Source organism: Lissotriton helveticus, chromosome 4_1 (assembly GCF_964261635.1).
Source record: "Lissotriton helveticus chromosome 4_1, aLisHel1.1, whole genome shotgun sequence".
NCBI classification, from domain to species: Eukaryota; Metazoa; Chordata; class Amphibia; order Caudata; family Salamandridae; genus Lissotriton; species Lissotriton helveticus.
The window spans coordinates 1,206,012,110-1,206,024,228 of NC_136063.1; the positions used below are offsets into that span (position 1 = coordinate 1,206,012,110).

Below are 12,119 nucleotides of genomic sequence, written 5' to 3' on the forward strand. Positions count from 1 at the left end.
AGGAGGCAGACCTGGAAGCAGACGTCAGCCAGGGACCAGGGTTCAATTCCCGGCTCGGCGGGGTCTTGAGTCCTAAAATGTCCATGGACTCGACAATCCTCGACAATTCTCGCTCCGGTGCCTACTCGATTCACGGGTTCACACTCTACGACTCTGGGCAATAGCTTGCTTAATCTCCACAACGGCCCCTCGTGGCGGGATGCCTGGCTTTCACCTTGCGGATACCCTACCGGGGTTATCTCACAGGGGAATACCAGGACGGGTTCCCTAAGCAAGCGCTTAGAAACCGCTCGGTGATTTGCGCTATATAAATTCCTGTACATTTACATTTACAGTAGAGAGGGGTTATGACCCTAAGAAAGAATCTGTGTCCCAGGCCATCCCAGAGGAGTGAATGCTGGGCAACAATCTTGAAACATTTGCCTTGGCAGAGGTGGAGAAAAGTTCTCATGCTGCAATGCTGGGCCTCCCTGAGTGGGTGAGTAGCTCCACTAGAGCACTAAAGGCCTTAAAAGAAAGTCAAGGGAATTTAGAGCCTGGAGAAATGTCCCAAGGATCTAGTTCTAAGTGGAATGGAAGGTAGGCTGGCAAGGCCACTTCCGAAAGTCCACAGACCCAGAAGGAGCCTAACCCTCAAGGGGATGGCCTGGGATCCAAGCAGGAGTTTGATTCTCTACGTGATTTTCCTGACCTGGCAGAACTCCAAGGATTGGATGAGCCCCAGTAAGGACTTCGGCTAGGGGCAAAAGCCTTGTCCCATCCTTGAAGGCCTAAGACAGCTGGCTGTCAAACAGGATGGGGTTGATGTCACTGGAACCCATTAAGAGTACGGGGAGGAGGGAATCCTGTACAATGAGGCAGGAGAGCCCAGACCATGGGCAACAAGGGAAGTGGTGGTCCTCCAACAGTTTAGTGAATTGCTACCTAACCTACCCCATGACATCCCTTTAGCTAGATATTCTGGGAAACGCTGGTCAATCAATTCTACTGTCCTCAGACACCATAAAAAGTGAAAGAGGTTTAGTCGCTTCTAACCATGTTAATGCAGATAGCGTTTCCAGGTTTGGTGAAAAAGTCCCATTCTTGAAGGCCTGAGACAGCTGGTTGTCAAATAGGAGGGGGTGATGACACTCTAGCCCACAAGGTTTTACTGGAAGGAGGGAATTCTGTACCGTCAGGCAAGGGATCCCACACCATGGGCAACCCTTAGAGTGTTGGTCCCCCGACAGTAAAGAGAATTCCTCCTTATTCTGGCCCACGACATCCCTTTAGCTGGACATCTGCTAAAAGCTGGTCAATCACTTCTAGTCATCTCAGATGTTAGAAAAAGTGAAAGAGTTTTGTCACTCCTGTGTCCCCTGTCAAGACATTGGCAAGGCACCTGACAAGCCAAAGGCTTCCCTCATCCCACTGCCTGTGGTTGGGACTCCATTTGAGAGGGTGGAGATTGATATTATTGACGCCTAGACCCCGTTATTGCCTCTGACAATATGTTGAGCTTGGTGGTAGCAGGCCATGACATCAGAAACCTTGAGGGCAGTTCCTGCTCCTTCAGTACCTACAGCCCTACGTGGCATCTTGACCTGAGTTGGGCCCGAAGCCAGTCATTTCACAAATTCCATGTTTGCCTATTTAAAAGCAATGTAGTATGAGTGTCGGGTTACTTATTATTTCACCCCCCACCATCCCAATGGATATTGTTCTGTAGAAAGGTTCAACAAAACCATGAAAGGCATAATATGGGTTTACATTAGAAACTTAGAAGGAGATGAGATGTTCTCCTACCTGGAATGCCTGTTGTTTGCTTACAGGGAGGCCCCTCGCGAAGGAGTGGGCCTCAATCCATCTGAACTACTCTTTGCAACCCTGCAAGAGGTCCTTTGGGATTGGTGAGAGAAGGTTATGAGAGACCTATTAAGGAACCCAACTCCTTATCTCATCCACAGATCCATCGCTAAGTACATGGCATGCAATCACCCCAAACAAATCTCCCTCCATTATGAAGCTCATCCACTCAGAGGCCTTGTTGGACCCTTTCCCCCACCATGCATACTGCAGAGAACTCCTATCCATCAGCCCCATGGTCACACCCATCCAGAACTCCTGCTTCATGTCAGCCACCTTACCAGAAGATGGGAAACATGCAACAGCCATTCTCATGCTGAAAAACCCTCTGCAGATCCCTCAACACTTGTCAACTACAGACAAATCTCTCTGCTTCCATACTCAGTCAAGCTATTGGAGAATATCATCAACACACACTCACTGAATACCTTAGCTAACAGCAATTCTTCGACTCCACTCAGTCTGGGTTCAGACCCAACCACAGGATCAAAACTTCCCTCATTGTTGCCACAGACAACATCCTCATGATCCTAGACAGAGGAGACACGGCAGCTCTTACCTGGACCTCTCTACAATGTTTGACAAGGTCTACCACCACAGCGCCTGCTCGAATGCAAGAACTTGCTCCCTGCTGGTTCTGCTCCGTCTTGATTAGCAGGACCCAGTCAGTCAGCCTGTCATCTTTCACCTTAGACCCTCAAGACCTCATCTGCAAAGGCCCTCAATGATCCTTTATTAGCACAACCATCATCAATGCTTACATAATGCCACTGGCAGACATCATCACTCAGCATGGCTCCAACATCCTTTCCCGCGCTGATGACATGCAATGTATTCTCACACTTACAGACAACACACCCAGCACCTGGAAAACGTTAATTACATGCATTCCCCACGAGGATACTGCCTCAGCAAACTGCAAGATGACCAGTGTGTCCATACCAAAATGATTGGATCCGAAAATAACAGACCTAGTTATAGAGGGTGCAGATCTGCACCTGGAAAACCCCAAGGTGCCAATTGGGGCTGCCACAAGATATGAGACAGACTGGTCTTGGCGTATCCACTCTATTACCAAGGGGGGGGGGGGCAATTAGTGCTCTCCCAAGAAACTCACCAGCCTCCCCACCTATCCAAAGATTCTTTCCGCCAGCCCATATATGACCTGCTTGTTTCAGCCCGTCAGTTATTTAACACACAAAAAGTAATGGGATGAATGCTGCAATGAGTTTCACCACTAGCAATCACTCAGGTAGCAATCCAACCCATTGTTCTTTTGCCCACCATGCCACCTTGGTTTTGACAGAGCCATATGCAAATAAGTCTTCATCCTGCTCCAATAGAAAGCGTCCAACCCAAACTGCCAGTCCAGGTGTACTCTGAACTGGAACACAAGTAAACCAAGACTGGTTTCTCCCTGATGGGGGCTCATCCGTTGGGTGTAATCTAGTTTCAGTGGCACAGTGAGCATGGTACCCACATCTTGGCATATCCTCATCCAAACAGAGTGTTACATCAAACACACAAAGGTGACGGGAGGAATGAATATATTTAGTCTAACCACTGGCAATATTTGCCAATCAGATATTAGCACTTGCTCAATGTTGGTACCAGGGGCCATGTAGGAAGGCAAATACCGGTCGGTAACAGCCGATTTCGGTTGTTACCGACCGGTATTTGGAGTTTGGGATGTAGGGGCATGTTAAAATACAGATTCGGTAATTTTACCGAATCGGTAAAATACCGATTCGGTAAAATTACCGAATCTGTATTTTGACATGTAGGTAGCACTGTAATCAGTGCTACAGGGGTTTAAGAATTCATTATTTACCACCAACTAGAAGTTGGTGGTAAATAATGAAAACCCTTTAAAAAAGCATTTTTTTTGCTTTTTAAACAGTGCCATGTTGCAGACATACGTGCCCTAAGGGCATGTATGTCTGCAACATGTGCACTCATGCACAATTGAGGAGTTCAACAGGGTGTCAAAGTGACACCCTGCCACCCTTCAATGTTTCCCCCAATTACCAAATCGGTATTTACCGATTCGGTAATTGCCATTGGTTCCTATGGCCTCAAGGCCCATAGGAATCAATGGCAATTACCGAATCGGTAAATACCGATTCGGTAATTACCGAAACTTACCGATTCGGTAATGTATTCGGTAAAATTACCTACATCCCAATTGCCAGTTCTTAAATACCGAATCGGTATGATTCGGTATTTAAGAATCGGTAATCAGGGATTACCTACAAATATCTGTATTAAGGTCTCCAGACTGTGGAGAAACCCAACTGAAAGGGTACAGTAAATCAGTATCTTGTAGGTTATGCCGCACTCCTGGGGCATTATCTTGTAATCTCAATGAACTCACAGGAAGATATCAACCCAAATGGTTAATGCTGGCAGTGGGAGTTCCCCACAGAGCTAATGGGGAACTCAAAGTGATATAAGATAGTTGTTAACATACTTTCTCATGTATGCAAGAGAGTTTCGCAATCTTCCTGGGTCAAGGCAGGTCACTATTGTAGCACAGAAGCAGAGAAGGAGACCAGCTTCCAAGACAGTCCGGCTGAAATTCATTTTGGGAATCTGTAAAATAATATCAGACTCATATTGGGAGAGAGAGAGTGAAGGCAGAGTTTCATATGCATTTTGAAACAATAACATTCAAAGCCAAAACTAATTGTCAGGATAGGGTGTGTCATTTCATTTGGAATTTTTCGTAATGACAGTGTACTGTCATTTTTAGTTTCTGCAAAATTTTGATTTGATGTTCATTGTCATAACACAGTATATTCCACATTGACTTAAAGAGTGACAGCTGTGGATGGATAGAGATGTAAGAAAATTGACTGTTTAGCAAGGGCTATAACTACTCTGAGTTACTAAGAGCTTATGTTCTAGTCTTATTCACAAACAAAGGTTGTGCAGTTTGGGTCAGTAACTGATTAATGGTTTTCAGCTCCAATTGCTTCATGTCATTGATACATTTGACTGCAAATCCCAAATATAAGAGGAATTGCCTCTTTCACGACCCTCGTATTTGTGATTCATAATGTATCCAACAGAAAATCTTCTTAAATTCATATGTGGTCTCTATGCATTGCAAAAAGGTGATTTGCGATGGCAAACCCTGTATTTCTGCAAATTTCAGGTTTTGCTTCTGCTCCTTTGTGCATGAAGCCCCAAAGTTGGCCGGTTTAGTAGTTCTAGGGGTACTCTAACAATTTCTGAGCCCTGTAAAAGCCACACATAATTCTATGTATTTTCAGTGCTTTTGGTATAGGTTAATGAGGACAGTTGATGCCAGGCTTTATGCCATGCAAACTGGTTAATCAACATGTGACTTCAGCAGGTGGATCAAACGCATATATTTTTTTTACCGGAAATGGAAGCTCTGGCCTGTATTTTTCAAAAAGATCTTTGTTGTATGATCATTACCTTCATGAGTTAGCTCATTGACGCTGTTACTTGTGACCTGAGCAGCTCAGACTCACACAGTAGGTACCTTAAACGCAACATCTATTTCCCATGATTTGAACTTTTTTCTTGGTGTTATACAAATGAGTAAGGCAAGGGCCTCAGCAGGAATGAAATTAATTCTATATCTGTTTCAGTAGCACAAGGAACAAGAACCATACTTCTCTGTGGTTCCTACCAAAATCTATGGGGCATATTATCAAGGGGGTTTATCTCAGCTTTTTTGGCTTTAAAAGCCAAGAAAGCGGAGATAAAATTATCTCCCTATTACCCAGCTGTCGCTAACACCAGTTAGCGACAGCTAGTAGGAGATAGCGACCATCTTGGGCCCCACTTTGCATGTCAGTGATATTTATCACTAATGACATGCCAAGTGGGCGTGCCAAGATGTTAGCGACTGGAAACAGTCGCTAACATCGCTATCTCCTATTATCAACTTTTGGAGATATTCGCGCTAAGCGCGAATATCTCCAAAAGCTAACACCTGCCCTGAGCAGTTCTTAGCCATGTTATCCAATGGGAGGTGGATAACATGGCTAAGAGCATTAGCTCGGTAATGCATGAATATCGCTGACTTTTCAGCGATATTCATGCATTGCGGCCGATTTTTATCGCATTTGCGATAAACCTTGGTAATACCAAGGTTTATCTGCGATAAAAATCGCCGCAGCTCAGCAGTAAATTTTTGTCTCTAACCAAGCAATAGCGATAATTATCGCTATTGATTGGTAATATGCCCCTATATTCTTTATCTTTCAGAAACACTAGCCAGTTGAGCATTGGGAAGAATTTGTTATAAGGTGGTACCTCTAAAATGCCAATTCGGCTAGGGCTTTGGTATTTAGTTTGCTATGATCATTTTAAAAACTTTCAAAGGATGAACGCTTGACTGAGATATGCAACACACATCATGCAGATAATCAAGGGTTGAAGTTACTTTAACCTGATTACCAAGGCCAGATCCATAAAAAGAATAAAGGGCCAGATTTACAAGTGGCCTCAGCACTCGTGACAGTTGTGGTTGGGGGTCCTCACTCGCTGCAGGTCCTCCGCATTCGGAAACTGCAATTCAGAGGTCCGCCATGAGTGAGCCCCCCTCTCCCCCCCCACCCCGCACTGACTGCCGGGCTCTCGGCACAATGCAGAGGTCCATCACCACCCCCTTTTGTACCGCTTTTGGCCTCCATAAGTGTGGCAGGGTATGCTCAGACGTGAGTCCCTTGCTCACTTTGCCACTGGATTCAAGCAAGCCGGGCTGAAGACGGCTGGAATGCCAGAAACCGGTCCTCGGAAGCTTGTTTCCGGTCCAGGGAAGACATGGCTTGGCAGTTCGGGCTGGACTGTTCCCATGAGGCACAGGGTCAGACTGATTTGCATATAGCCATGTCTGAACTGGAGTGGCAGAGTGGGCTAAAGAACGGTGATGGATTAAACCCAGATCTTTTGACTGGGTGTGAGTGTTTGATTGATTCAGATGCTCCGTCCATCACCACCCCCTTTTGTACCGCTTTTGGCCGCCATAAGTGTGGCAGGGTATGCTCAGACGTGAGTCCCTTGCTCACTTTGCCACTGGATTCAAGCAAGCCGGGCTGAAGACGGCTGGAATGCCAGAAACCGGTCCTCGGAAGCTTGTTTCCGGTCCAGGGAAGACATGGCTTGGCAGTTCGGGCTGGACTGTTCCCATGAGGCACAGGGTCAGACTGATTTGCATATAGCCATGTCTGAACTGGGGTGGCAGAGTGGGCTAAAGAACGGTTATGGATTAAACCCAGATCTTTTGACTGGGTGTGAGTGTTTGATTGATTCAGATGCTCCGTCCATCACCACCCCCTTTTGTACCGCTTTTGGCCGCCATAAGTGTGGCAGGGTATGCTCAGACGTGAGTCCCTTGCTCACTTTGCCACTGGACTCAAGCAAGCCGGGCTGAAGATGGCTGGAATGCCAGAAACCGGTCCTCGGAAGCTTGTTTCCGGTCCAGGGAAGACATGGCTTGGCAGTTCGGGCTGGACTGTTCCCATGAGGCACAGGGTCAGACTGATTTGCATATAGCCATGTCTGAACTGGGGTGGCAGAGTGGGCTAAAGAACGGTGATGGATTAAACCCAGATCTTTTGACTGGGTGTGAGTGTTTGATTGATTCAGATGCTCCGTCCATCACCACCCCCTTTTGTACCGCTTTTGGCCGCCATACGAGTGGCAGGGTATGCTCAGACGTGAGTCCCTTGCTCACTTTGCCACTGGATTCAAGCAAGCCGGGCTGAAGACGGCTGGAATGCCAGAAACCGGTCCTCGGAAGCTTGTTTCCGGTCCAGGGAAGACATGGCTTGGCAGTTCGGGCTGGACTGTTCCCATGAGGCACAGGGTCAGACTGATTTGCATATAGACATGTCTGAACTGGGGTGGCAGAGTGGGCTAAAGAACGGTGATGGATTAAACCCAGATCTTTTGACTGGGTGTGAGTGTTTGATTGATTCAGATGCTCCGTCCATCACCACCCCCTTTTGTACCGCTTTTGGCCGCCATAAGTGTGGCAGGGTATGCTCAGACGTGAGTCCCTTGCTCACTTTGCCACTGGATTCAAGCAAGCCGGACTGAAGACGGCTGGAACGCCAGAAACCGGTCCTCGGAAGCTTGTTTCTGGTCCAGGGAAGACATGGCTTGGCAGTTCGGGCTGGACTGTTCCCATGAGGCACAGGGTCAGACTGATTTGCATATAGCCATGTCTGAACTGGGGTGGCAGAGTGGGCTAAAGAACGGTGATGGATTAAACCCAGATCTTTTGACTGGGTGTGAGTGTTTGATTGATTCAGATGCTCCGTCCATCACCACCCCCTTTTGTACCGCTTTTGGCCGCCATAAGTGTGGCAGGGTGTGCTCAGACGTGAGTCCCTTGCTCACTTTGCCACTGGATTCAAGCAAGCCGGGCTGAAGACGGCTGGAATGCCAGAAACCGGTCCTCGGAAGCTTGTTTCCGGTCCAGGGAAGACATGGCTTGGCAGTTCGGGCTGGACTGTTCCCATGAGGCACAGGGTCAGACTGATTTGCATATAGCCATGTCTGAACTGGGGTGGCAGAGTGGGCTAAAGAACGGTGATGTATTAAACCCAGATCTTTTGACTGGGTGTGAGTGTTTGATTGATTCAGATGCTCCGTCCATCACCACCCCCTTTTGTACCGCTTTTGGCCGCCATAAGTGTGGCAGGGTATGCTCAGACGTGAGTCCCTTGCTCACTTTGCCACTGGATTCAAGCAAGCCGGGCTGAAGACGGCTGGAATGCCAGAAACCGGTCCTCGGAAGCTTGTTTCCGGTCCAGGGAAGACATGGCTTGGCAGTTCGGGCTGGACTGTTCCCATGAGGCACAGGGTCAGACTGATTTGCATATAGCCATGTCTGAACTGGGGTGGCAGAGTGGGCTAAAGAACGGTGATGGATTAAACCCAGATCTTTTGACTGGGTGTGAGTGTTTGATTGATTCAGATGCTCCGTCCATCACCACCCCCTTTTGTACCGCTTTTGGCCGCCATAAGTGTGGCAGGGTATGCTCAGACGTGAGTCCCTTGCTCACTTTGCCACTGGATTCAAGCAAGCCGGGCTGAAGACTGCTGGAATGCCAGAAACCAGTCCTCGGAAGCTTGTTTCCGGTCCAGGGAAGACATGGCTTGGCAGTTCGGGCTGGACTGTTCCCATGAGGCACAGGGTCAGACTGATTTGCATATAGCCATGTCTGAACTGGGGTGGCAGAGTGGGCTAAAGAATGGTGATGGATTAAACCCAGATCTTTTGACTGGGTGTGAGTGTTTGATTGATTCAGATGCTCCGTCCATCACCACCCCCTTTTGTGCCGCTTTTGGCCGCCATAAGTGTGGCAGGGTATGCTCAGACGTGAGTCCCTTGCTCACTTTGCCGCTGGATTCAAGCAAGCCGGGCAGAAGACGGCTGGAATGCCAGAAACCGGTCCTCGGAAGCTTGTTTCCGGTCCAGGGAAGACATGGCTTGGCAGTTCGGGCTGGACTGTTCCCATGAAGCACAGGGTCAGACTGATTTGCATATAGCCATGTCTGAACTGGGGTGGCAGAGTGGGCTAAAGAACGGTGATGGATTAAACCCAGATCTTTTGACTGGGTGTGAATGTTTGATTTATTCAGATTCTCCGTCCATCACCACCCCCTTTTGTACCGCTTTTGGCCGCCATAAGTGTGGCAGGGTATGCTCAGACGTGAGTCCCTTGCTCACTTTGCCACTGGATTCAAGCAAGCCGGGCTGAAGACGGCTGGAATGCCAGAAACTGGTCCTCGGAAGCTTGTTTCCGGTCCAGGGAAGACATGGCTTGGCAGTTCGGGCTGGACTGTTCCCATGAGGCACAGGGTCAGACGGATTTGCATATAGCCATGTCTGAACTGGGGTGGCAGAGTGGGCTAAAGAACGGTGATGGATTAAACCCAGATCTTTTGACTGGGTGTGAGTGTTTGATTGATTCAGATGCTCCGTCCATCACCACCCCCTTTTGTACCGCTTTTGGCTGCCATAAGTGTGGCAGGGTATGCTCAGACGTGAGTCCCTTGCTCACTTTGCCACTGGATTCAAGCAAGCCGGGCTGAAGACGGCTGGAATGCCAGAAACCGGTCCTCGGAAGCTTGTTTCCGGTCCAGGGAAGACATGGCTTGGCAGTTCGGGCTTGACTGTTCCCATGAGGCACAGGGTCAGACTGATTTGCATATAGCCATGTCTGAACTGGGGTGGCAGAGTGGGCCAAAGAACGGTGATGGATTAAACCCAGATCTTTTGACTGGGTGTGAGTGTTTGATTGATTCAGATGCTCCGTCCATCACCACCCCCTTTTGTACCGCTTTTGGCCACCATAAGTGTGGCAGGGTATGCTCAGACGTGAGTCCCTTGCTCACTTTGCCACTGGATTCAAGCAAGCCGGGCTGAAGACGGCTGGAATGCCAGAAACCGGTCCTCGGAAGATTGTTTCCGGTCCAGGGAAGACATGGCTTGGCAGTTCGGGCTGGACTGTTCCCATGAGGCACAGAGTCAGACTGATTTGCATATAGCCATGTCTGAACTGGGGTGGCAGAGTGGGCTAAAGAACGGTGATGGATTAAACCCAGATCTTTTGACTGGGTGTGAGTGTTTGATTGATTCAGATGCTCCGTCCATCACCACCCCCTTTTGTACCGCTTTTGGCCGCCATAAGTGTGGCAGGGTATGCTCAGACTAGTGCGCTTCATGAAAACAGTTAATACGTTCCAAAACCCAGAGACCAGCAACTGAATTAGACTCATAAAGACCCACGCCTGCGTTTCTGTATAGATTATCGTTCATTCTTTGAATTTTCTTTTATCGATTTTAACTGCTTTTTTTGTAAGACTCATGATTGTGAAATTCTTCCTGTATTTTATTTTTATTTTTTATTATAAAGTGTTATTGCAAAGATTTTTATTAATCATGCAATAAATTGAATTGAATTGAATTGAATGTCTGAACTGGGGTGGCGGAGTGGGCTAAAGAACAGTGATGGATTAAACCCAGATCTTTTGACTGGGTGTGAGTGTTTGATTGATTCAGATGCTCCGTCCATCACCACCCCCTTTTGTACCGCCTTTGTGAATCTGGCACACAATGTTTTCGTTTTTTAAGGGACATGGTTGGAATGACAAAGGAGAGGGTTAATTGAGATTTCTATAAGCCTGGTGGAAATGTCCTATGTGTCACTGTAATCTTGTGTAAATTAGAGCATTTCACATTACAGACGTGATCCATAATGCCCAAATGTACACCATCAAGCCACGTCATGCAAATAGGATTTCATTTTGGTAACAATTGCATTGTGCAAGCATGGGGAAAACATGAAACAACTAAAAGTGAATGGTTGTTGTTCAAAATCCGGGCACCAATAAAACAACTCAAAAATACATTCCGAGTGGAAATTTTACCTGAGCAGACCATCCTAGTAACTTTCTTCCCTGTGAAATTCATATTGTTTTATATGATTATTCATTTATTTATATATATATATATATATTTATGTATTTCTTCTTTTATTTTCACATGAAGTGCCACAGAGAATGAGACTACTATAGATAGAGTATCAACTAACTCTCCTCCAAAGTCTCCTCCCTTTTCCTTGTTGAACCCTTTGCCATTTTGGATTTGGCTTCTGGAGGTAAAACATCACTCATTGTTTGTCTGTGATCTCTTCCGCACCATCCATTCTTGGGACTTTTGCATTTTTGGGGGCAACCACGTTCAGTGTGTGACTTTGCTAAATGTTTGATGTTTAATGGAGTCAAGACAGAACAAACTTTCCCTCTTTTTGGAATGTTTACATTTTGTTGCTGAAAGACCTGGTGTTTGAACAATAGGGTGCAGGGCACGCACAGGTGAGATTGCCGGGCATGAGTGTGAGGGCAAAGGAAATTTTGGCCTAGTAGAAGGCTGGTGTTTTAAGTATTTCCTCCCTTTCCTATTTTTTTTTGTCCACATTTGTGATTGTACTGTGATATTTTACTGTTTGGGACCTAGTCTGCAGTGTGCCATTAATATTGTTCTTAATCGGATTTCACTACTGTAGTTCTAGAGATATGTTAGGGGCTTGTGGATGACTTTAAACTGATGCCAAATTTAGGTTACTTTTTGTCTGCATGTCCCAGTTGGTGCAGGGCCGGACTAGGAACCACAACCGTCCCTGGCAAAGTGATCGGCCTGCCCCCCCCCCCACCCCACTCGTGGGGTTGGAGGTGCTGCCGAGCTCTTTGCCGGAGCCGGTTTTCGGCCGATTTTGGTGCGA

General features: G+C 47.2%; 1 protein-coding gene across 1 annotated transcript in view; it reads right to left on the reverse strand.

Annotated features, from left to right (window-relative positions):
• The window catches only part of LOC144827473 (uncharacterized), a 42,516-nt gene that overhangs the window by 18,099 nt on the left and 12,298 nt on the right, over positions 1-12,119 (reverse strand). Inside the window, exon 2 of the mRNA XM_078685763.1 lies at positions 4,316-4,437. Coding sequence (XP_078541889.1) covers positions 4,316-4,428 — 113 coding nt within the window. The 5' untranslated portion in view covers positions 4,429-4,437. The remainder of the gene's footprint in view (positions 1-4,315; positions 4,438-12,119) is intronic.